Raw genomic sequence first — 26,255 nt, forward strand, 5'->3', positions numbered from 1 at the left:
ACTCTCTCTCTCTCTCTCTGTGTCTCTCTCTCTCTCTCTGTGTCTCTCTCTCTGTGTCTCTCTCTCTCTCTCTCTCTGTGTCTCTCTCTCTCTCTCTGTCTCTCTGTCTCTCTCTCTCTCCGTCTCTCTCTCTCTCTCTCTCTGTGTCTCTCTCTCTGTGTCTCTCTCTCTCTCTCTGTCTCTCTCTCTCTCCGTCTCTCTCTCTCTCCGTCTCTCTCTCTCTCTCTCTCTCTCTCTCTCTCTCTGTCTCTATCTCTCTCTCCGTCTCTCTCTCTCTCTCTCTCTCCGTCTCTCTCTCTCTCTCTCTCTCTGTCTCTCTCTGTCTCTCTCTGTCTCTCTCTCTCTCTCTCTCTCTCTCTCTATGTATTTAATGTTCTTGTTGAATTATATGTTCTCATTTATCATATTATTTATGTAACTTACTTTTGTATTTTTCTTTATGTATGCTATTGTGCCCATGTGTGATCAAACAGGCCTTTTATTTTGTCTTGAGTTGAGTGGGAGTGAAGCTCTCTACAAGTGTGTGTTTTCTGCTGCTCGTGTGTGAGCGCTGATGTTCCCTCATGTGCTGATGTTATACCAGTGCATTGAGACGTAAATTAACAAATAAATAACACGAAGAAGTTATACCTGAAAGAGTCTTTGGTGAATGGATGACGGAAACATATTGCACATTAACATGACGGTTCTCGTAACAGAAAACGTAACAGTTCTCACATCAGGAATGTTCTGGATGAGTAGAATAACGTCTCTGACAATCCTGTAACGTCACTTCAGCATCTCTGTAGTTATGATGTCACTGTGATGTCACAACATAATTCACTCTAGACACTGAGATCCGCAATGACGCAACAATCATCGTCATATTAACAGTCGGACACACCGAAAAACACGCATATACATCTTTAATTATATTGAATACATGGATGGATAGACAGACAGATGATGGTCCAATAAGAGAAAGTGTTTGTGCAGAAACATCCTGATTCCACACATTCTTTGTCCATGTGTGTGTGTGTGTGTGTGTGTGTGTGTGTGTAAACACGGTCCGGCGACTTATATGGTCACATAAGTTGCGAGTCTCGCGCATACCTCAGACATTAAACACACATACGGGCCCCTGCGGCCCAACTTTCTCAACTTCGCCCTCCGACACGCCCACTCGTCGCTTGTGATTGGCCGAAGCTCTGAAAACGCAGACAGAGCGGGATGCTAGTGGCGGAATGCGCCAAAGAGGGCGTTGCTCTCGGGAGTGGCCCCGCCCACCGGGACCGCACCCCGAACCATTACAGCAGGACGTAGTTCAAGTGCGCGAGTGGAAGAGAGAGAGAGAGAGAGAGAGAGAAAAAGAAAGGAGGAAAAAAAGAGAAAAGCGAGAAACAAGCGAACTTGTGCGCAGTTGCTGTGGACCGATAAGCGAAGTTTGGAGCGCAGCGACGCGGATCCACATTAAGTCTCTGGAGTTTCTTTCACACCGAACCCCGAGCGTCTGCACCTGGATCAGCAGGTAAACACCGCCGCTCGGTACCGGTTCTGTCGCGTAGTTTAGTCCGTCAACGCGGGGAGAAGCAGGAAGCGCGCGGCTGACGCGACCTCTTTCAAACTTCGCACGGGACGCAAATCTTCGGGTTTCATCATTTCGCCGTGAAAAGTTCGCGACGCGTCAGGAGCGCGAGCAGTAAACGAGCGGAGAGTTTCAGGAAGTGCTCGAGCGCCATAACGCCGGCTCGAGCTCGGCCTGAAGGGCTTCGGATCGGACGCCGGCACGCAGAAATACTTCCGAGCGTCGTGGACGTCACGTTTGTGCAGAATAATACACGTTACAATCCGAGAACGATGTCACTCCGCGCGGTCTCCGGGGGAGTGACGTTTTGCGGCCCTCGTTACGTCATCATCGCCCGGGGTGGAGTGCGCGTGGATTAAGTTCCGCAACTAATGCGAGACACGAAGAGTGCGAAATACACACAGTAGACTTAAGCAGACTGACTTTGTCGTGGAGTTTGTGTGACTTTATGACGTATTATCACATAACTTGCGAAAAATGTGCGCTAGTTCGCTCGCGCCGATCAAAGGTTAATCCGCACGTTTACCAACACGACCGTGCGCGCGCACTCATAACTGCAGATCGGGTTTTTCCACGAGCTCTGAAGATCATGATTTATAGTTAAACGATGTTTAATTGTGTGTGAGGTTATGCTGTATTTATGCTTATATATACATGTTTGTTTAGAGCTGCTGAAATCCTATATCACGATTATAAGCACACTTATGGTCATCTGAATGTAGGTTATATATCATATTTGATAGAAATGTGTGTCTGTCACTGCTACAACTATCAATAAAGAATAATGTCTATATATATATATATATATATAACGTAAAATGATCAATTTGCTGTGTCTACTAGTTTGTGAAAGTGTATTTTGATAGCATGCAAAGCAAAGGCTTTCACTTTTCTGAAAGGTGTCTCTAGTGCGCGTGCGTGTGTGCGCGTGCGCGTGACCTGTTTTTAATGGAGTGTGTCTAGGACGTTGTGACCCATTAACAGCAGCACATCCTGATCTTCTTCTATATTGTGTTTAGCCTGTTCTCTCGTGGCTGTATTCATAATACGTTCTTGTAGTTTGTGTGCATGTATACTTAACTGTGTTGTATACAGATAAAAATGGCGTCCGTTATTTCCCACAACGGGCGACATAAAACTATCAGTTATGATCTGTAACATCTTCCTGACTCAGTTTAGATTTGGCCTTGTATTGACCAATCTGAGGTCAGTTTGACACATTGAGATCTTAAAGAGATCTCATGGGTGTCTCAGACGTTACACGCGTAACTATTGTTGATGATCATTGAGTTGTGGTGTCTGTTGCCGGCGGTGGAAGCCCAAAAATCTATTTTTACTCTTCAAGAGTGAAGTTGGTGTTTCCTCATGAGGACGGACATTCCGTTAGTTTCCTGAGAGAAAATGGTTGAGCGGCTGTGAGATCATACGAGGGGGAAAATGGCTCTGGGCTGCTCGACGTCAATCCACACACACAATAGAAGAAGTGGATTCAGCTCTGGCGTGCAGGTGTGGACTTGCAGGCCCTTGAGCTTCAGGTGCTTGTGCTGCGCTCTTATTGGCCGCTTGTATTCAAAGCCCATGGCATTGTGGGTAAAGCATTCAAACGGCCGCACGCTTTGATGCTTCGTGCCTGGTGTTTTGGTGACGGTGTGTTGTCTGCGATTATACGATGTCATCCGTTTGGTCCTGTAATCTAACGTCTCAGTTTGTGTATTTGATGTGTGAAGCCTTCCAATGGGGATTATTTCAACGTAATGGTTATGGATGATAACGACATTGTAACGTGTTTCAGAAAGGTGTTCCTGTGTTTTACCCATGTGTATTCTTTCATATGTGCATGAACATGCAATCGTTGAGTTGGAGTTTACAATTGATTTATTATAATACGTGTGAGATTTCCAGGAAGGTGAATGACCAAATAAAACTGGAATACTTGTATAGGCTGATTTGGATCATCGGGCTCAGTGCGTGTCCTTTCCTTCTTCTCCTTATTTGGTTTTCATCCCACCCTGTTTTGAGGAACATTTCCCACACTGCACCTGTGAAGGACACACAATCGCAGGAAGAGACGCAACAGGATGTGTGATCCAGACAGGGCCTGGAAACTAATGCGAAGAATTCTTCTGATTTACTGCATGACTGCGTTGTGATGCATGACAGACTCATGACTGGCTGATCGCTAGATTCATGATGTCACTTCCTGCCCCACCTGACGCCCGTTTCCCGGATCCGATGAAGTGCTTTGTGTGGAGATTTGAGCATGCTTGGGTGAATGGTTCTGGAATTCACTGGACGGGTCACGCTGTAAAGATGACGTGTGTGTGTTGTACAACACCTGTCGATCTGCTAAAGCTAATGCATATTTAGCCTACATGCTTTATTTAGTTCAGCTAAAAATAGTGTATAAATTAGGCTTAAGATTGAGAGTGATGTCACAGCTCGTGTGGTGAGATGCATCATGGTTCACTCAGATCTTGAATGATCTTTGAGCTTTGATTTGTCTGGGTGTAGTCTCATGAACCGCACGCACACACACAGATGGAGAGATAAAGAATAATATAGTCGGATAAAGATGCTTATAAATGTTGATTTCTGAAGAATAGACCTTGAGTGTCTGCTGATAGTGCTGTGAGGACACATGAGGATGTATTGATGATAAAAGCAATGTCGCTCGTCCTCACGGAGATCTGATAAACAGATCGAACGATTCTCATTTTAAAGTCTCTATCTCTCTCTCTTACACACACAGGAAGTGGAGGGTGTGTCACGGTTGATGTGTGGTAAGTAAATATGAAGTGAATTTAAAGAATTAAAATTAAAGAGCTAGGTAGGGTTGCACTAGCCATTCATAAGTTTCTTCTTAAAGCAACACTTTATAGTTTTTTCGAGCTTGAAATAATGTCTTTAAAATGATTTCAGTGTTAGTACAGCTCTTAACTGGACAAATTCTACTGCCGCTGTTACCTGAACAGCCTCATAGCGAATACAACCACACTTTGTACGTTTCGTGTTCGGGTCGGTACATCCCGTGCCGCGGAAGAGGTCACATGGTGTCAAGTGACGTTTCTGCATTCACCGGTTTCATTAGATTAGTAAATAAATGAATGTGTGTTGCGCTGCCCACGGGGAAGCTTATACAGCGACGTTATTTACGACACTGTTAACAGACAATTGCGCTTATCAACCACATGGGGAACCAGTGAGCAAAAGCGCTAAAGTGTTGCTTTAAATGAGAACGTAATGTTCAAACTTTCCAGGCTTAGTGAGGACCAGCTAGTTATTCAGTGGCACCATTTGCTCTTAAGGCAGAACGTAGCTAGTAGTTTGTAAGTAATGCGTTTAGTTTAATAAATATGACGTGTCCCTTCAATAGTCCAGTAGCACTTTTGTGAACTCAAAACTTTCTTGTTGTAAACTTATTGTACCTCACATAATAATGGTAAAATATGATTTTATGAAATATAATATTACTTATCGAATCGCGAATTAACTTAAAATATTTAAAGTTAAACAAAATTACTGAGACAAATGCTGATTAAAAAGAATACAACATTAAAACTTAATACAGACATGTAAAACGCTTGACTTCATATTACTGCCAACCGCCTATGAAATAAAAACGAGGATTTTTGACATGCACAGATAGAGGCGCTAGGACGGGTTCTTGTTAGAGAAACACTAATATCGTGATGTACGTACGTGACTGGAAATGTCAACATTATCATATACTGTATGTTTAAAGTATTAAAGAATGTCGAGTGAAACTGCTATTTTATTCCTAAAAGATTTTTTACAGAAGTATGTAACGTTTCGCTTTAAGTTGAATGATGCAACTCAAAAATATTGCGTAGTGCCTAAGTTGTAATTTAGTGCCCATTTAAGTACATTTTATTTTACAGAATAAACTCAAAAGATGATGTTTATTTAAAACGTCAAAATAATTTGTGTGAGGGTTTGATTTAGTGTGATAAAGTTTATACAGTATAACACCGTGTCTACACCGGACGCGACCTGCTGGGTTTGCGCCGTATCCAGTGTGGACTAAAGTTGAAATGATAATGTGTTCTAGTGCGCCACATTGTCTTATGTCGGTGTAGACACAGTTGTAAAACCATTATGACTATGGAATGTATAAAAACAAGCAGAGTTCAGCTGATCTCACATCAGATTAGACGATCAGTACAGAAGAGTTTTTATCTTCATCAGACGGCTGAATGTTTAAAATTAGATTCACCGAAGCGTCTGGAGACTTTAAGTGTGTCAGATATATCTGTGTCAATCTGGCCTCACTCCAGAAGTGATGTATTCCTAATAGTCTTGATCGGTGTGTTGTTCGAACATCGCAGTTTTACACTCGTTTCACACCTGTGGTGTTTTGTTTGTTGATGTCTGAATGTGTGTTAACGGTCAGCTGATGATGTGAGAGAGAGCTGACACTCGACTATCGGTCGATCCAGAGGGATTATGGGTAAAGACCGTGCATCTTCACTTCTGTGACTTCACATGAGTTTTAAATACGATTTTTTTCACGAGACACGCTGTCCTTTGTTCTCTTTCACATATTGGAAGATGTAAACAGCACTTCCTGTTTCAGTTTTTATAAATGTATATATTGTATCACATAAACACAGTGAGGTTTTGAGGTCAAATGTTCAGGTGACATGTTCAGTTCAACGTAAAAATAGCCATGAACTACTTGCTTTTGTGAAGGAAATCGGTGGGATAGTTGTCTTGTATTATGGGATGTAAACAGATGTTTAAAAGAGGATGATGATGTAAACACAATCTGAATTGTGAATGTTAACTGTACACGTTATATAGACATTAAGTGTATCAAACATGTTTAAACTCACAAAAATACAGACAACATGTAAGGTCTTGTTTTTATGTGATACACACATACTCTCAGTACAACACGACACAGTCTCTGTGTTTCAACAACATTCACATTAAACCCAACACAAGTCAATATCTAAGAAGTGAATAAAAACACAAGCGTGGCTGAAGGTTAACGTTTGATGTTGTTGCATTGTGGTTATTCTGGTTGTGTCTCCTCCCTTCACTGTATGTCTTTAAGAAGCAGTGATGCGTGGGAACTGCTGTCGGCCATCTCGCTGCTGTTTGTCTGTCGGGGCTTGTTGTGTTGTTGTCGAGCGAGTTTGTTAGCGTCCCTCAGGCGAAGAGCTCTGTGATGTCTGACAATCGCAGCATTACAAATGTCTTTCATTTCTCAACAACGTTGACCTTGGATGACGACTTGCACCAATATTGATCTATTAGTTATTGATCATTTAAGTCTGTTAATTCAACACGTATGATAATATCGTAAATGATTCAGCTCTCCTTTAACAATTGTTGCTTTGACAAAGTGTGAACTATTGGGCTTTATTTGCATTGTTTATTTATTTTTAAATTCAAATCAATAGTTATCGTAGTATAACGATTCCTCGGACGCCACGCAGGGACTGCAGTTGACTAGTGTCTGATAAAATAACTATTTATATTTAATTTATGTTTAATAATTTGTTTAGAATTGTATTGTTTAATAATTGTATTAAATAACAATTTGATGAAGCGGTCTGTAGTTCCGTCGCATTTAAACAAACCGTATGGTACATTGACATCTAGTGGTTGAGCTTGGTATCGCAGTCTATATCAAAATATTGAAGATTTAGCCAGGTAACCGTTCTTCTCTGTTTCTTTTGATTGTTATTAGAAATAAACTACAGGCGCTCTGTTGTTTAAAGGTTTTCTCAATAAAGTTGTATGTTTGTTTCGCTGTCTGCACTCTTATATGTTATTCGTGCAGTTGTGACACGATGTCTAAACAATCTCAGTGTTGCGTTAACATTGCTTGTATGCTTCACGGCGTGTTGCGTATCGCACAGAACCTCGACTATCGTAGATGCTTGTGACGTGTAGCGTGTGTTGTTGACCTCTCTTGTCGATTTATCTCTTGTGCGATACCGCCGGATGTTGGGCTGTCAGCTTCAGTCCACGAGTCTCCTCTGCTTTTCATTCAGATCATAAACACCCACGGAAGAGATAAATAAAACCCAAACTGCCTTCATCGTGTTTACTCGAACACTACACAAAGCTGAATACACAACTCATTAAAAAGAGCCAAACAGAAGAAGAATTGTGAAATGATGATAGGCTGCGAGTTATTTTATTTGTCTTACATTGAACAATGTCCCAATCTCTGTTCATGTGTTCGTAATGACGTCATGAGAAAATAAACGCTGCTCTACAGTTAATAAAGTGAATGTAAACTGAAGAAACTCCCGGGAGGCTGATGTCATCGTCTGCTCGACTGCCAAAGTTATATTGTGTTTTTGTTTTGTCGAATCAAATAGAGCTTAAATATCAGCATGCATGTAAAACTATACAGCACTTTCTGAAGTATTAAAATCATTTTGATGTTTCTGTGAATTCCTTTTTTCATCACGATCTCCTCTCTCTCCTCCAGCAAACATGTCGGCGGCTGATAAGTTCCTGTACGTGGACCGCAATCTGGTCAACAACCCGCTGGCGCAGGCCGACTGGGCCACCAAGAAGCTGGTGTGGGTTCCGTCCGAGCGTCTGGGGTTCGAGGTCGGCTCGATCCGGGAAGAACACGGCGATGAAGTGGTGGTGGAGCTTTCCGACTCGGGCAAGAAAGTGCGGGTCAACAAAGACGACATCCAGAAGATGAACCCGCCCAAGTTCAGTAAAGTGGAGGACATGGCCGAGCTGACGTGCCTGAACGAAGCGTCTGTGCTGCACAACCTGAAGGAGCGATATTACTCCGGCCTGATCTACGTGAGTCACGGCAAACACAACACAACACCCTGAAAGAGTCGAGAGAAGTCTAGACGGATTCTTCCTGAACATTTACAAACACACACAAATGAATGAAAATACTGGATGTTAGTTCACCTTGGTTTTAGTTATGTCTCACTGAAATCAAGAGCGCTGTTCTATAAACAGGAAGTTGCAGGAACAATGCGCTCCTTAGGGACAGGAAGTGAGGTGCTGGTGGGGGTAGGGTGTCAGATTCCCTTCATCCGATGTGTTGGGGGCTCAGATAGGGACACTTGATGGATCTGGTTCATGACGGAAGTAAAGCAGTTTAGGATCTACTCCAGATGAAACATGACCGCTGGAATCATGTCAAACTCCAGATCTTTGTGCGACACAAGAAATCGTTTTTAGAATGATGATGATGTTTAGTTTTGTTAGCATTCACGTTTGCTGAAAATTAAAAATGAACATTACTTTCACACGTAATTGATTTACCTTCGTGTCGTCATTGTTTGAAGATATTTGTAAGAATGTGAGTAACCAAGTAGATCTCACCCCCTATTAACTGCCATAGTAGGAAAAATAAATACTATGGGAGTCAATGGGGTATAAGATCTGTTTGTTTACTGACATTCTTAGAAATATCTCCCTTTGTGTTCAGCAGAACAAAGAAATGTAAACAGGTTTGAACAGTTTTTGGGTGAACTGCCCCTTTAAACTATAATGATTTGTTAGTGTTTGCTGAAGAACTGAAGTAGATCTGAGATGACGTGAAGGTGAACTGTTGCTTTATTCTGAAGCTTTGAGCCCATCAGAATGCTCTGGATTAGATGTGGATTATACGGATGAGAGCAGAGGTCAGAGGTCATGTAGTGGACAGTCCAGAGGTTCTTTCATCAGCAGCAGTGAGATGTTATCAGTAACCTCAGATGTTTCTCTTCTGCGTGTGTCTACAACAGATGTTTCTTCTTTATAATAACCACAAATATAACACATTTAAACCTGAAACCCTCTCATGAAACATTCCTCTCACTGTGTTTATTTCACACCTAGATGCTTTGTGAATGTGCGACGACAACTCGTCACAAAAGTGAATGTTGCTGAATGTGTTTCTATCTGCTGGAGTTATTTATTTGATGTCATCTCTACAGACGTGGATGGTCGTTTGATGTGATGTTGTGTTTTTATTGGTGCAGACATACTCTGGGCTCTTCTGTGTGGTTATTAACCCGTACAAGAATCTGCCCATCTACTCCGAGGAGATCGTGGAGATGTACAAAGGCAAAAAACGACACGAGATGCCTCCTCACATCTACGCCATCACAGACACGGCCTACAGGAGCATGATGCAGGGTAACACACACACACACACACACACACACACACACACACACACACACACACACACACACACACACGGCCTACAGGAGCATGATGCAGGGTAACACACACACACACACACACACACACACACACACACACACACACACACACACACACACACACACACACACACACGGCCTACAGGAGCATGATGCAGGGTAACACACACACACACACACACACACACACACAGCCTACAGGAGCATGATGCAGGGTAACACACACACACACACACACACACACACACACACACACACGGCCTACAGGAGCATGATGCAGGGTAACACACACACACACACACACACACACACGGCCTACAGGAGCATGATGCAGGGTAACACACACACACACACACACGGCCTACAGGAGCATGATGCAGAGTAACACACACACACACACACACACACACACACAGCCTACAGGAGCATGATGCAGGGTAACACACACACACACACACACACACACACACACACACAGCCTACAGGAGCATGATGCAGGGTAACACACGCACACACACACACACACACACACACACACGGCCTACAGGAGCATGATGCAGGGTAACACACACACACACACACACACACACACACACACACACACACACACACGGCCTACAGGAGCATGATGCAGGGTAACACACACACACACACACACACACACACACACACGGCCTACAGGAGCATGATGCAGGGTAACACACACACACACACATGGCCTACAGAAATCAAGCATATATATGTGTGTGTGTGTGTGTTAAAGTTGGTGAGTCATGAAAAAAGAAAAGCTCATAAAAGTTTAATGCCAGACTCAGTGTTTCTGAAAGCTAATGGCCAAATAAAAGCCACACGTCAGTTCATATCTGAACATCATCCATCATCGGTTGTGTGAGTCTGGCTTTAATAATGCAGCTGACTCCTGCAGAGAAGCTCTGACCTCCATCTGTGTGTGTTAATAATGATCTCATGTGTGTGTGTGTTTCTCAAGGTCCACACATGTTTTCTTAAGTGTAGATGACGAGCTTGTGTTGTTTTATAAACCGAGAAACAAAAAGTGTTTGTGAAGTCAAGCGTTCCTGTTTCTGTCACTCTCAGACCAAACTCTGCATCAAACCCTTTTCTGTCCGGAAAGGCGTCTCTCCTCGAGTCACAGGAAGCCAGATATTGACTTCCTGTTTCGAACACTTCCTGCTGAAGTATTGAGAGGATGATGAGTGATGTGTGTTTTCTGATGCTGTTCTACTACTGAACAAAACAGACCAAAGCCTTCATTTACTGCAATATTAATATATCCATTCATGACGGATATAATAGAGTTCAGATGTTATTTGTCTCTGAAAATTCTGCTTTTGCAAAAACATTACTTTCAAAATGAAATGAATGTTGTCGTGAAAGTTGTAGTAATCTTTGCGTTTCTGTTTTTTTCTGACAGACCGTGAGGACCAGTCCATTCTGTGCACGTGAGTCACATGATCAGACAGCGTATGATTGGACATTTGGACATGATATGAATGTGATCTGACGCGTTTCTCTGTCCGTGTGTTCAGGGGTGAATCTGGTGCTGGAAAAACAGAAAACACCAAGAAGGTCATTCAGTACCTGGCACACGTGGCCTCGTCTCACAAAACCAAGAAAGATCAGGTGAGTTCTCGCATTCGTCTCCAGACATCTCAGCATCTTAGTTTGGAGAAATGAGTGATGTTCTTCACTATCGTGAGGTCAGAGGTCATATGATGTAACGTCTTATCAGATGAGAGCGTGATGGAGGAAAGTGTGTTTGATGTATGGAAGATCTTCATGCGTCACAGATGATTTCAAACAGATCTCCGGCTTCTATAATCCTACTGCTCCTATGAATGATCTGTCCAGCCTCACGGCTAAAGTCAACCCTGTTACCCACTTCTAAAACACGTTTATATCGTATTTAGTTTATTTTTAGCATTAGAACGATCTCTTTTCGTTTATTGTATTATACGTTTTCAGTTTGGCACATTTAAACACGTTGTTGTTTCTCACCATTTAAGTTTTCAATACACTACACGACTTTTAAAATCTTTTTAAACTAGACTTTCATGCTCTCGACAATCTGAGGAAGAGTCTCGTAGTGTATTCCAGCCTTAAATCAATAAAATACATCTCATGATAACAGGGTTACAGAGACCAGCCCGTGTGTTTGGTTTGTAGTTATCAATAAGCTTGAAATGAAATCCAATATGACTCATGTTTCTACACATTCCAGTAGTGTGGTAACAGGGTTGAATGGTTAAGTCGGGTGAATAGTTTTCGTCGTCCTCCAGAGGAAATATCGTCTTTATTCATGTCTGTACAGATCATGTCATCCTCTGTGTGTAGTCCCATCACAGGATCTATGACCGTGTGAGAGTGTTTATGTGTGTGTTTTTTTCTTCCATCAACAGAACAGCTCAGTCCTGTCGCATGTGAGTTACACCCTCTCCATCTCTCCATCCGTCTCTCAGTTTCTCGTCTCGCTGCTGGAGTCGAACATTCAGACACATGAGCACTGAGCATCACCGCCTCAAACACATTTCCGTAAAATCTCCACACTGTGATCCGTGTGAGTTCACGGCTGTAGTATGACGGTGCAAGCATCCCATAATAAGCTCAGTGTCATGTGTGTGAATGCTGTGTGTTTCTGCACTCGCGGGCTCAGGGATCATCATCGTGTGTTTGTGTGTAAATGTGACGTGAAGTCCACATGAAATGGCTGATGTCTTCTGGCTCATGAGGGTTGTTGTGTTATATTGAGTTAACGTTACTTCACTAAAGGTTAATGGTGGTGGATTTGAAAAGAGTTATCGTTGGGACACGTAGAGTAAACTCACTCCTCAGCATTGGTGTTTCATGTTGACTTTAACACACTTTGTAAGCCGTGTGTGTGTTGAATGTACCCCCAAGCGTTTCATGGGAATCACGATGTCGGAGAACACAAGTGATGCTCTCATGCTGCTGGAATGTTCTGAGTGTGTGAGCGAGAGCAAACGGGATTTTAATGAGACCTGTGAGGGAAATCTCACACTTCATGATTATTAAAACGAGATTTATAACACAGTTTATGGCTTTCTTACATCATGGCGTCATTTATTCTCCCTCATGTGGTTGTAAATCTGTACGAGAGTTTTTCTTCGGCCGGAAGATAGTTTGAGAAATGTCTCCGTGGCTTTGTGTTCATACAGCGGAAGTCAATGGAGTTCAGTGTTGTTTGATCATCGACGACGTTTGTGTTCTGATGAAGAAAGACACTCGCGCGGGTCTGACGTCACATGAGGATGAATACACCGTGAAGGAATTTTCTTTTTAGTGTGAACGATCGCTTTAAAGTAATGTTCTGGCTTTAATGCTAGAGATGCACGATAACATCTCTAACATTTAGTCATTTAACAGTAATCTGTAATCATGCATCTATCATTTGTTTATTAAATAAACATTATACCAGAAAAGTTTAAAAGTTAAAGAATCTTGAATTGGTGTAAAACCAGCTTGGTACATGATTTTCTCAGAAAATGTTATATTAATATAAAGGTACTATATATATCGGCCAATTTATCGGTTATCGGCTTCAAGTGTTCATGAATTATCGGTCAAAATCGGTGCATCCATATTAATACAGTTACAATAACAGACAGTCTGTGAGAATGTGAATGTTTTTCAATCTTCTGTGAAGTGTATGAATTGTCTTTTGGAGGTGGGACTACTTTACCCGGCGGATGAACGCTATAATGAATAACAGCTGTGGTTTTCCTTTAGTTTCTGTTGATAAAGTATTTCTCTACAGCGAATGAAACGCCGAGCTGCAGGTGTTTTTAACCGTTCTAGCATGCATTCAATGCTTTTTAAGGTGACGGGTCATTTACGTTGGTGGAAGGTTTCTTCTGGTGAATTATGGGCGCGTGGGGGTGGAGTCATGCTTTGCTTCGCATTGTTTTTGTTGTATAAGCGCCGTGTTTGTCTGTACGTGAAAACCAGCGAGCTTTGCAAAACAAACCCGATGTCAACGTCTTCTGAATACCCGAATGACTAAACGAGTGCGGTGAATTATCTGTTCGACCACCAGGGGGAGCTGGAGAAACAGCTTCTGCAGGCCAATCCCATCCTGGAAGCCTTCGGTAACGCCAAGACCGTGAAGAACGACAACTCGTCTCGATTCGTAAGACCCGTTTAGTTACGTCAGGTTTTCATTACGAGCGCAAACGCGTGTGAATGATCTTTGCACCTTCTGGTGTTCCAGGGCAAGTTCATCAGAATCAACTTTGACGTGAACGGGTACATCGTCGGAGCCAATATTGAGACTTGTATCCTTGTTTTCGATCTCACCGTGAGTACTGATGATGAGTTATGGGGGATTTGTTATGTGTCCTTGACCCTCGACCTCCAGACCTGCTAGAAAAGTCCCGTGCGATCCGTCAGGCCAAAGAAGAGCGAGCCTTCCACGTGTTCTACTACATGCTGACGGGTGCAGGAGATAAACTGCGCTGTGAGTCTAAGTCTGTCTTTCTCTCCAATCAGACGGTGAGTTTATAAGCGACGCGTTTCATTCTTTTCCTATGTGTCCTTCAGCCGAACTGTGTCTGGAGAGCTACAACAACTACCGTTTTCTGTCCAACGGGAACGTGACCATCCCGGGACAGCAGGACAGAGACCTTTACATGGAGACTATGGAGTCCATGAGGATCATGGGATTCTCTGAGGAGGAGATGATCGGTGAATATCCGGCCGTGTGTTGTGTTGTTCTGGTTGTGTGTTTGTGTTTGTAATGTGTGTGTGTGTGTCGTCCGCAGGTCTCTTGAGGGTTGTGTCTTCTGTTCTTCAGCTGGGTAATATGTCATTTAAGAAAGAGCGTCACTCGGACCAGGCGTCTATGCCCGATGATACAGGTACACACATCTCAAACAATCTCGGGTAAAGCTGTGTCTGAATTCGCCTCCATCTCCTACATAGTGCACTATATCGGACGTCCGCCATTTTGTAGTGTTGTCCGAGCGAACGAGTCATTACCCCAAAATTCGTTCACTTCTTTTTACCCACTGTGCATTCTTATTGTGAGTTTACATCTGATCGTTCACTCATTTTCACTCACTTCCCCATATAGTGAACATTGGCGATATAGAGAATAGTGAAGGAGTGAATGAATTCAGACGCAGCTCAAGTCTCGGATTGTGACATTTTGACTTTTTCTTGGGAGAAATATCCGAGATTCGTCTCTGATGTTTTGGTGACGTTGTAATGCTGTTCTCCAGCTGCACAGAAGGTCTGTCATCTGATGGGGATGAGCGTGACGGATTTCACTCGCGCCATCCTCTCGCCGCGCATCAAAGTGGGTCGTGACTACGTTCAGAAGGCTCAGACGCAGGAGCAGGCGGAGTTCGCCGTGGAGGCGTTGGCCAAAGCCTCATACGAGAGGATGTTCCGCTGGCTGGTGATGCGCCTTAACAAAGCTTTGGATAAAACCAAACGTCAGGGCGCTTCATTCATCGGCATCCTGGACATCGCCGGCTTTGAGATCTTTGAGGTACTTTCACGTTTCACTTCTCAGAATGTTTCTTGCTATCCAAATAAAAGCAAATCAAGTTTTGTGACGTGACCTTATGTCACGGTCTGTGGTTCTGAAGTCTGGCTCTGTTTGTCTTGTAGCTGAACTCATTCGAGCAGTTGTGTATTAACTACACCAACGAGAAGCTCCAGCAGCTCTTCAATCACACCATGTTCATCCTGGAGCAGGAGGAGTATCAGCGCGAGGGCATCGAGTGGAGCTTCATCGACTTCGGTCTCGACCTGCAGCCCTGCATCGACCTCATCGAGAAACCCGTTAGTGTCTCCACCAATCACAAACCTCCGAGAGCGATCACGTGACTCGCGATAGAGTAGAACTCGCTAAGCTTTAGTTGATTAATTCACCTTTTTGCTCGATGAGCGATGTGTTATAGTAGTTCAGAAATAAGCAAGTTTTGTTCTTTTATATCGATATACAAGTTAATTCAGTTGTTATTTTTAGTAATAAAATGTTTTAGTTTATGATACTTTTTTCACCAATTTTAGTTTTTCTCTAGTTGTAGTGGCGCAATATAATCTCATTTTAGTTTATTGCTGAGGACACATTTCTAGTTTAGTTAAAAAAATTAAAAAGCATTTAGGCCGATACTTTATTTAATTTAATTTCTATTTGATTTTAAGCTTTTTAAGAAACCGTCAGTTTAAGTTGATTTATTTCTTGAATTTCAATTAAAAAGAGTTTTATTTTCAGTTGTATTTTAATTTGAATGAGATTTTAATCTCTTTTAATGTTATGTATTTGTCATTAAATGTATTTCTTTATTTTTCATACTGGTACGTATGTATAATTATATTTATTTAAGTTCTAGGATTTATTAGTAGTCTATCCATATAGGGCCTCATTTCAATTTCATGCTGAGGTTCTACTATTAATATTTATCTTAATATTTGAATAAATGTCATTGAACAGAAAGGTTTGAATGTTGTTAGTTTTTAGTGAACTATAAGAACCTAAAGTAGTTTTCTCAGATCGACTCTCTCTGTGTCCTCAGACGAGTCCTCCGGGTATCTTGGCTCTTCTGGATGAAGAATGTTGGTTCCCTAAAGCCACAGATAAGAGTTTCGTGGAGAAGGTGGTGCAGGAACAGGGAACTCATCCTAAGTTCCTCAAACCCAAGAAACTGAAGGACGATGCAGATTTCTGTGTCCTTCATTACGCTGGAAAGGTGTTTGTGTGTTCCTGACGTGAGCAGATGAGTGTTTGTGTGTTTGTGTTGTGACGGTGTGTGTGTGTGTGTGTGTGTTCAGGTGGATTATAAAGCAGACGAGTGGCTGATGAAGAACATGGATCCTCTGAATGATAATGTGGCCTCACTGCTCAATCAATCCACAGACAAGTTTATTTCCGAGCTGTGGAAGGACGGTGAGTCCAGATGGAGTTGATGTGATTGCTTATATTTGGTGGTTTAGTTTGATGATTTGTTGATGAACAGAATGATTCCTGATCAACTGGATCTCAGTGTCATATATGATCTGATGATGAGACTGTGTGTGTTTGTGTGGTTCCTGTGTCTTATCCCTCATCTCTCATGTCCCGCTGGTCCTCTGTACACACCTCTTCTGTCTGTGTGTGTGTTTGTCAGAGGTGCAGAGCTCTCAGAGAGCTTATTTCTATCTGCGCTTTCCCTTCCTTCATTTACAATCAGGTGACAGATTTCATCTTCTTACTTTCCCTCCATCCGCACCATCATCACCTGAGTGTGTGTGTCTGACCCTGTGTGTGTGTGTGTGTCTGACCATGTGTGTGTGTGTGTGTGTGTGTGTGTGTGTGTCTGACCCTGTGTGTGTGTGTCTGACCCTGTGTGTGTGTGTCTGACCCTGTGTGTGTGTGTGTCTGACCCTGTGTGTGTGTGTGTGTGTGTGTGTGTCTGACCCTGTGTGTGTGTGTGTGTGTGTGTGTGTCTGACCCTGTGTGTGTGTGTGTGTCTGACCCTGTGTGTGTGTGTGTGTGTGTGTGTGTGTGTGTGTTTGTGTGTCTGACCCTGTGTGTGTGTGTCTGACGTGTGTTTGTGTGTCTGACCGTGTGTGACTGATAGTGTGTGTGTGTGTGTGCGCATCTGTGTTTCTGACCGTGTGTATCTGAGTGTGTGTCTGATCGTGTGTGACTGATAGTGTGTGTGTGTGTAATTTCTGATCTGTCTCTCTCTCTCTCTGTGTGTGTAATAGTGTGTTTTGGCGCCCCCGCTGTTGGTCTGTGGTACTGCAGAAATGGGTATAAACTGCATGGGTGTGCTTCAGTTCATGACCAGTGTTACACACAGCTATACAACACATCAAATATGCACAAACACATGGTCCAAAATGAAACGGGAAGATTCAGATTCATTGTGTTATGACTGTAATGACGTGTAAGGATTGTTTTCTGCTCACCATGTCCGGCGGCTTTAATTTTGGACCACACACACGTACGCACGCACACACACCTGCACTGCATTGAGTTTCATTGTTCTGTGTGTGTGTGACCCCCCCACTCTTCACCAGCATCGTGTGTCCCCCTCACGTGCTGCAGTGATGTGTCACCAGTGTTGATGTTGGTTTGGTTTGGCTGCAGAAAGCATCTACAGCACATGTGAACTCTTTCATCTCTCTCCGTCAGTGGATCGTATCGTGGGTCTGGATAAGGTGGCCGGGATGTCAGAGTTGCCGGGAGCGTTTAAGACTCGTAAGGGAATGTTCCGGACGGTCGGGCAGCTCTATAAGGAGCAGCTGTCCAAACTCATGGCCACTCTCAGAAACACAAACCCAAACTTCGTCCGCTGCATCATTCCAAACCACGAGAAAAAGGTACAATAACCTCCACATGTGTGTTTAGCACGATAGACGCAACACTCTGACGGAATGATTTACACGTGTGTGTGTGTGTCAGGCGGGTAAACTGGAACCGTATCTGGTCCTGGATCAGTTGAGGTGTAATGGTGTTCTGGAGGGCATCAGGATCTGCAGACAGGGATTCCCCAATCGCATCGTCTTCCAGGAGTTCAGACAGAGGTCAGCACACACACACAGGCATTGTATTCATTGTAAGTTGTTGTGTGTTTACAGTGATGTGTTTGTTTTTGCTCAGATATGAAATCCTGACACCCAGCGCCATTCCTAAAGGATTCATGGATGGGAAACAGGCCTGTGTGCTGATGGTACGACTTTGAGTCATCACACCGCATGAACGAATCGTGTTTTTGTTTACTTGACCCCGTCAAAAATCATATCGCCGATGTTGTGGTGTGTTAGGTCAAAGCTCTGGAGCTGGATCCTAACCTGTTCCGGATCGGACAGAGCAAAGTGTTTTTCCGCGCCGGCGTTTTGGCGCACCTGGAGGAGGAACGAGACATGAAGATCACTGACGTCATCATCAACTTCCAGGCCTGGTGCCGCGGTTACGTCGCCCGCAAGTAAGCATGACTGCATCTCACCCGATGCACAACGTCATGATCAACCAATCCGTATCTTTGTTCAAACAGAAAGTCGAGGCTTGTGTTTACTTCGCACAGCAAATAACTAGACACGAGACTGAGATCTGGTGTGTGTGTGTGTGTGTGTGTGTGTGCGCAGAGCGTTTGCCAAGAGACAACAGCAGCTGACGGCCATGAGAGTCATTCAGAGGAACTGCGCTGCCTACCTGAAACTCCGAAACTGGCAGTGGTGGAGACTCTTTACCAAAGTACACGCGCGCCCAAACACGTTGAGATGTGCTGTTGTGTGTTTGTGTACTGATGTTGTGTGTGTGTTCAGGTGAAGCCTCTGCTCCAGGTCAGCAGACAGGAAGAGGAGATGCTGGCCAAAGACGAAGAACTCAACAAAGTCAAAGAGAAACAAGTGATGGCTGAACAACAACTGCAGGAGTTGGAAGTCAAACAACATCAGGTGCGCAAAGCACTCTCTACGTGTACACTCGTCACACACACAAGCACGTGTCGTCATCTGTGATTGTTGTCGTGTGTTGTTACAGCTGAGCGCAGAGAAGTTAGCTCTTCAAGAGCAGCTGCAGGCCGAGATGGACCTGTGTGCAGAGGCCGACGAGATGAGGAACCGACTCGTGGCCAAGAAACAAGAGCTGGAGGAGATCCTTCATGACCTGGAGGCGCGTGTGGAGGAGGAGGAGGAGCGAGCCAATCACCTGCAGGTCGAGAAGAAGAAGATGCAGCAGAACATCACTGTAAGAACCACTCGGAGACGGCTCGGGTGTGCGCGTACTGCGCTGCGATTGGTGGATTGAGAAATGAGGTGTGTTTCGCTCCGACAGGATCTGGAGCAACAGCTGGACGAGGAAGAAGCCGCCCGGCAGAAACTGCAGCTGGAGAAGGTGACGATGGAGTCCAAGATGAAGAAAACCGAGGAGGAGCTGATGCTGTTGGAGGATCAGAACAATAAACTGGCTAAGGTCTGTGTGTGTCCCGAAAATTGTTTGGCAGATGGCCGCTGAGGTTTGTGACCGTCCGTCTGTGTGCTGCGCTTACAGGAGAAGAAACTGTTCGAAGAACGGATCTCCGAGTTCACCACCAACCTCGCCGAGGAAGAGGAGAAATCCAAGAGTCTGCAGAAGCTGAAGAACAAGCACGAGACCATGATCACAGATCTGGAGGGTGAGCGCCATGTTTGTTTGTTGATGTGAGATCCGGCGTGTGTTCCATGACTAAAACCCCTCTTTTGTTTTCAGACCGTCTGCGGCGAGAGGAGAAACAGAGGCAGGAGCTGGAGAAGAACCGCAGGAAACTGGAGGGCGACTCCACCGAGCTGACCGATCAGATCGCTGAACTGCAGGCGCAAATCGCTGAACTCCGCGCTCAACTTGCCAAAAAAGAGGAGGAGCTTCAGGAGGCGCTGGCCAGGTGTGTCATTCACACATCACATCCACTGACACTCACCACCGGATTAACAACGACCCCCCGTCAGTCGTTCGTTATCATACAACAAACTCAGAAAGTGTTTGTGTCTTCAGGATGGAAGAGGAAGCGGCTCAGAAGAATCTGGCTCAGAAGAAGATCCGTGAGCTGGAGGCTCAGCTCAGTGAATTTCAGGAGGATCTGGAGCTGGAGAGATCGGCTCGAGTCAAAGCCGAGAAACACCGCAGAGATCTGGGCGAGGAGCTGGAGGCGCTCAAGACGGAGCTGGAGGACACGCTGGACTCAACCGCCGCTCAACAAGAGCTCAGGTACGCTCACATTCTGTGAATTAGTTGAATGTGTGGCGTGATGATGATCACGTGACTGTGATGATGTTGTGACAGGTCGAAGCGTGAGACGGAAGTGGCTCATCTGAAGAAGAGTCTGGAGGATGAAGCTAAAGTTCACGAGCAGCTGGTGGCCGACATGAGGCTGAAACACGGTCAAGCATTCGATGAGCTCAATGAACAACTGGAGCAGGTCAAGAGGGTAAGACACACACTGAGCAACACACACACACACATTGCAGGACATGTGTTCAGTCACGTTCTCTCTCTCTTCAGAATAAAGTGTCTGTGGAGAAGACGAAGCAGGCTCTGGAGTCTGAGAGGAACGAGCTTCAGATCGAGCTGCAGACGCTCATGCAGGGTAAAGGAGATTCTGAACACCGCAGGAAGAAAGCCGAGACACAGCTGCAGGAGCTGCTGGTCAAACACGCCGAGAGCGAGAGACAGCGAGTGGAACTGGCCGAGAGAGCGACCAAGATGCAGGTGTGTAGCTCACATGATCGTAACGTTTCTGGTGGTTAGTTCTACGCTCGGTTCCAAACGTCTCGTCCGTCCTCAGATGGAGCTGGACAACGTCAGCGGTCTGTTAAACGAAGTCGAGGGGAAATCCATCAAAGCCACAAAAGATTATTCTGCCGTTGAGTCTCAGCTGCAGGATGTGCAGGTATGACCGGGACAGTACTGTTGGATTATGGGATCTGTGGTGCCCTGCGGAGTTGAGCGTCTCACTCTCTCCATCATGTGCGTGTCCTGTAGGAAGTCCTGCAGGAGGAGACGCGGCAGAAGCTGACTCTGAACACTCGTCTGAGGCAGCTGGAGGACGAACATCACGGTCTGAGGGAGCAGCTGGAGGAGGAAGAGCAGGCCAAGAGAAACCTGGAGAAACACATGGGCACCCTGCAGACTCAGGTATGTCAAACACACATCACACACCACATGTGTCCCAGCGTCTGCGAGCGCTGTTTGATCTCACGTCTTCCTGCAGCTGGTTGAGATGAAAAAGAAGATAGAACAGGAAGTGGGTTCTCTGGAGAACGCAGAGGAAACCAAGAAGCGCGTGCAGAGAGACCTGGAGGCCGTCGTGCAGCGTCTGGATGAGCGCAACGCCGCCTTCGACAAACTGGACAAGACAAAGACCCGCCTGCAGCAGGAGCTGGACGACATGGTCGTGGACCAGGACCACCTGCGACAGATCGTCTCCAACCTGGAGAAGAAGCAGAAGAAGTTTGATCAGGTGAGAAATAACCGGGCTGACCCGAGCTTTCCCGCAAACCCGACAGAACATCTCGACACTCAAGATCCACGCTGATGCTCTCCCCGTTTGTTTCGTAGATGCTGGCTGAGGAGAAGTCCATCTCCGCTCGCTACGCAGAGGAACGTGACCGTGCCGAGGCCGAAGCTCGTGAGAAAGAGACCCGCGCGCTGGCACTGGCCCGAGAGCTGGAGACCCTGACAGACATGAAGGACGAGACGGACCGCACCAACAAACTGCTCCGTGCCGAGATGGAAGACCTGGTGTCCTCGAAAGACGATGTTGGCAAGAGCGTAAGTGACCCTTTGGGAGTTCCTCTTCCTTTCTTCTGCTCCGCTGACGTCCCCTCACGCCTCCTCTCTGTCCTCAGGTGCACGAGCTGGAGAAGTCCAAGCGTGGGATGGAGCAGCAGCTGGAGGAGATGAGGACACAGCTGGAGGAGCTGGAGGATGAGCTGCAGGGCACTGAAGATGCCAAACTGCGTCTGGAGGTCAACATGCAGGCCATGAAGGCGCAGTATGAGCGAGATCTGCTGGGCCGAGACGAGCTGGGAGAGGAGAAGAAGAGACAGCTGATCAAACAGGTATGAGAGCTTCAAATAACGTTTCCTCAATGTTGGAAGAGCGTTGGGCTGGTAGTAATTGCGGGTTGACAGGTTCGCGAGATGGAGATGGAGCTGGAGGACGAGCGCAAACAGCGTGCTGTCGCCATGGCGGCGCGTAAGAAGATGGAGCTGGACCTGAAGGATCTGGAGGCGGCCATCGATCAGGCCAACAAGAGCCGTGATGAGGCTCTCAAACAACTGAAGAAAGTGCAGGTAACAAGCTTCACACTTCTACTTTGCACACGAGGAGTTGACGAATAAATCGTGTCCTATTGTGTGACATTGCCAAATACATTGTTTTATATATTAATATTTATCTTACTTGCAGTTTGTTTAATCAAAACTTTTGCCGTCACACTATAGGACACATTTGCGTAGTAGTCTGTCAATCACGTATAGATTTAAATAAAATGTAATATTATTAATTCGTATTCATTTAACTATAATGGTATCATTTTATAATTATATTTCTTTATTCGTTGATATTGTTACAAATTTATTTATTATTAATAAATCTTTTCATCTTTTTATATAATTTTTAATAATTTAAAGTTTTTATATAGCTATAATATATCTATATCATAATTGTTTTATAACACCATATATGCCGTTACATTTGTTTAGGATGTTATATTTCTATGACCTTTTAAATAATTTATAATTATATTATTATTGTTTATTATTATTTCATGTATATAGATATGCTATATTTTATCAACATTTTCCATTTGTTTTATATATATATTTCATATTTCTATCAATAATATAATTTAATAATATAATAATTTCTTATAGGTTTTCATATTTTATTCTTTTTTTGTTTTTACTATTGTATTTGATTATTTCTTAAGTGCTGATAAATGTGTGTTCTCCTGATCAAACCTTCAGGCTCAGATGAAAGATCTGCTGCGGGAGCTGGAGGACACGCGTCTGTCCAGAGAAGAGATTCTGGCTCAGAGCAAAGAGAACGAGAAGAAGGTGAAGAGCATGGAAGCAGAGATGATCCAGATGCAGGAGGTTCGTGTTTCTCTCTCTCGGCTTGACTTCGGTTCAGTCTCGGCTCTGTGTTCTGACTCTCTGTCTCTATCCGCAGGAGCTGGCGGCCGCCGAGCGCGCCAAGAGACAAGCGCAGCAGGAGAGAGACGAACTTCAGGATGAGATGAACAATCTGTTGTCTAAAGGGTGAGACACAAACGGTATAAAGCGTGAGACCCCCCCACTGACAGAATAAATCCTCATGTGTGTGTGTATGTGTGTGATCAGAGCTCTGGGCTCAGAGGAGAGGAGGCGTCTGGAGTCTCGTATCGCTCAGCTGGAGGAGGAGCTGGAGGAGGAGCAGAATAACACCGAGCTGGTGAACGACCGTCTGAAGAGATCTCTGCTGCAGGTGGATCAGACCAACGTGGAGCTGACGGCCGAGCGCAGTACCTCTCAGCGTCTGGAGGGGGCGCGCTCGCAGATGGAGCGTCAGAACAAGGAGATGAAACTCAAACTCACCGAGCTGGAGGGAGCCGTGAAGAGCAAGTACAAGGCCACCATTGGCGCCCTGGAGGCCAAGATCGTCCAACTGGAGGAGCAGCTGGACGTTGAGACCAAGTAAGCGTTCACTGCACACCGTACATCATGTAGATGTGAAGCATGTCTGCAGTGTGAGCTGACCCCGGATCTGTTCTTTAGAGAGAGACAGCAGGCGTCCAAGATGGTGCGTCGGGCCGAGAAGAAGCTTAAGGAGGTGATTCTGCAGGTGGACGATGAGAGACGCAGCTCGGAGCAATTTAAAGATCAGGTGAGAAACTCTCGTACGACACGCAGAAAGGAATCAGCATACTCGTTTTGATCCGATTGGCTGAAATCGCCCGTTTCTGATTGGCTGCAGGCCGACAAGTTGAACAGCCGCATGAAGCAGCTGAAGCGACAGCTGGAGGAGGCGGAGGAGGAGGCGCAGCGAGCGAACGCCAACCGCAGGAAACTGCAGAGAGAGCTGGAGGACGCCAGCGAATCAGCCGACGCCATGAACCGCGAGGTCAACACTCTGAGGAGCAAACTCAGGTGTGAAACACAGTGCAATCTTAACCGGTTGATTTCAATATTTCACGGTTGTTAGTTCTAATAGTGTTTTGTGGAGATTTTGATTTACCGTGTGGCATTATGTCTGTGTCCAGGCGTGGAGATATGCCCTTCATCCGGCGTATCGTCAGTCGCTCTGGAATCGAGAGCGATGAAGAGGCATTAGAGGCCAAGAGCGAAACCCCCGAACCCAAACCTGAATAAAACATCTGAACCCCGTCATTCCCTCACGAACATCGTGGACAGAAACTCAGAGATGCTTTTTTTGGTCTGTTTTTGTTTCAATTTAGTGCCATCGTGTATTAAACACCGTCAAACGCACGTACAACGGTTCTCTCGACAATCAATAATGCAACTCGACTCAAACCCGAGGACCAAATTTGTGTTTTCATGTGTAGGATAGAAATCAAAACGTGTAATGATATTTTTCTACGGAGACGTTCCGTCGAGGACGGTTAGCGATTGGGGATGGTATTTTTCTAGCTGACGTAAAAGGATGTGTAAAAAGTAACGGATGAAAAAGTGAAGAACATGTATTTGAAGGGGACCAAAGCGACAGTGCTTTCTACTTAACCGTATTCCGAAGTTTTTATAATGGTATAAGGACGAACATATTCGATCATGATAGCGCCTGCTCTCGCTCTCTCTCTCTCTTTAGATTTTTATGATGATTTTGGGCTTTACACGCACTTGAGAGACGTTTAGTAAAGCCGCACGGAGAATATTACAAATATGCACACAACACGTGCCTCTGTGTTCAGAGCAATAACATGTATTGGATGTATTTTTAGTGCACTGGTGAGAACGATTGAAGGAATGACGTGGCACTATAGCCTTAAATTCTCGTCTTTAATGTGTACGGCTCTTTTTCTTTATGAAGGGTGAAGGGCTCGAGCTTTTCTTTATTTCAAACGCGCGCACACACACACACACACACTGTAAGCTCTTCGGTGCGGGACGGGCTCACGCTGGTGAAGTGGGAAATATGATAAAGGTTTCCATGGCTACCTCTCGGATCCTGACGTTTAACACTCATAACCGATTACTCAGAAGAGTAAATTCCTCACTGCCGTCACACCTGCTCAGTTTCTGCTCACCTGTAGAGAAGTGAGAGAGATCTGCTATTAGAACCCAATGGTTGTTGATCGTCTCTCTCACTGTCTCACGACAAACACTTCATGATTTATACTCTCTCTGTAGCCCGTCAATGATATCTGGAGATTTGTCAAACTTATGGTTATAATTGCAATAAAATGGCTTTTTTAATGGCTTCACCAGCTGTCATGTTTTTATTCTGCTCTTTGTGTTTGCTTGAATGTTTTAAGACACAGATTATTACAATATAACTGATAATGATTCATAGTTTTCAATCTCATCCATCTTTCCCACAGCTTTACATCAGCAGAAGTTCTAGAAACTAAGCTTTGATGAGAACGAAATCTAATGTTATTTAACAAGACCTGTAATCTCATGTGTATGGAGTCACTATCTCAACGGCCTTTTCTTTATACCTTACAGATATATTCAGATCTTTATACCTTTTTACAGATAAAAAACAGACATCCTGCTGAGAACCTGTGATAAAACAAGACTAATATTAATATAAAAGATCATATTTATTCATCTCTCTCAATAAATATCTGCTTTGAATTCTCTATATTGGTTATTTACATTATTTACTTCAGTATCTTAATAAAGTGATGCCGATGTACAGTTTTATGAATCGTCATATTTTGTATAATTCATATCTTATTTAAAATGATGTAAATGATGCATAAAATTGAATCTTTAATGCACAGATGAATTGAATCATCCATGTGAGGTTTATAGAACGAGTTGGCTGTTGTGTTGTTGGGATGTCCTCCTCA

At 44.4% G+C, this 26,255-nt stretch overlaps 1 protein-coding gene across 4 annotated transcripts; it reads left to right on the forward strand.

Moving 5' to 3' along the window:
- Positions 1-1,275: 1,275 nt before the first annotated feature.
- Positions 1,276-25,661, forward strand: myh9b (myosin, heavy chain 9b, non-muscle). Of its 4 annotated transcripts, XM_079456139.1 has the most exons (40): positions 1,276-1,507; positions 8,034-8,365; positions 9,544-9,700; positions 11,162-11,189; positions 11,277-11,370; positions 12,147-12,167; positions 13,802-13,894; positions 13,976-14,039; positions 14,123-14,221; positions 14,305-14,448; positions 14,526-14,621; positions 14,985-15,256; positions 15,379-15,552; positions 16,290-16,463; positions 16,546-16,660; positions 17,894-18,081; positions 18,164-18,285; positions 18,362-18,431; positions 18,526-18,686; positions 18,847-18,955; positions 19,027-19,158; positions 19,244-19,450; positions 19,538-19,675; positions 19,754-19,877; positions 19,952-20,123; positions 20,234-20,446; positions 20,522-20,666; positions 20,741-20,947; positions 21,024-21,128; positions 21,221-21,373; positions 21,450-21,698; positions 21,797-22,009; positions 22,087-22,299; positions 22,372-22,533; positions 23,209-23,337; positions 23,414-23,502; positions 23,584-23,916; positions 23,998-24,106; positions 24,197-24,369; positions 24,483-25,661. In XM_079456139.1, the coding sequence occupies exons 2-40, from the start codon at positions 8,039-8,041 to the stop codon at positions 24,589-24,591; spliced, it is 5,883 nt and encodes a 1,960-aa protein (XP_079312265.1). In that variant the 5' UTR covers positions 1,276-1,507; positions 8,034-8,038; the 3' UTR covers positions 24,592-25,661. The 4 variants fall into 4 exon arrangements, with proteins under 4 accessions (XP_079312265.1, XP_079312266.1, XP_079312267.1 ...); XM_079456140.1 differs by lacking the exon at positions 12,147-12,167; XM_079456141.1 differs by lacking the exons at positions 1,276-1,507; positions 8,034-8,365; positions 9,544-9,700 and adding an exon at positions 10,404-10,424.
- The last annotated feature ends 594 nt before the right edge of the window (positions 25,662-26,255 follow it).

The sequence above is a fragment of the Barbatula barbatula genome, assembly GCF_947034865.1.
Source record: "Barbatula barbatula genome assembly, chromosome: 5".
In the NCBI taxonomy this organism is placed as follows: Eukaryota; Metazoa; Chordata; class Actinopteri; order Cypriniformes; family Nemacheilidae; genus Barbatula; species Barbatula barbatula.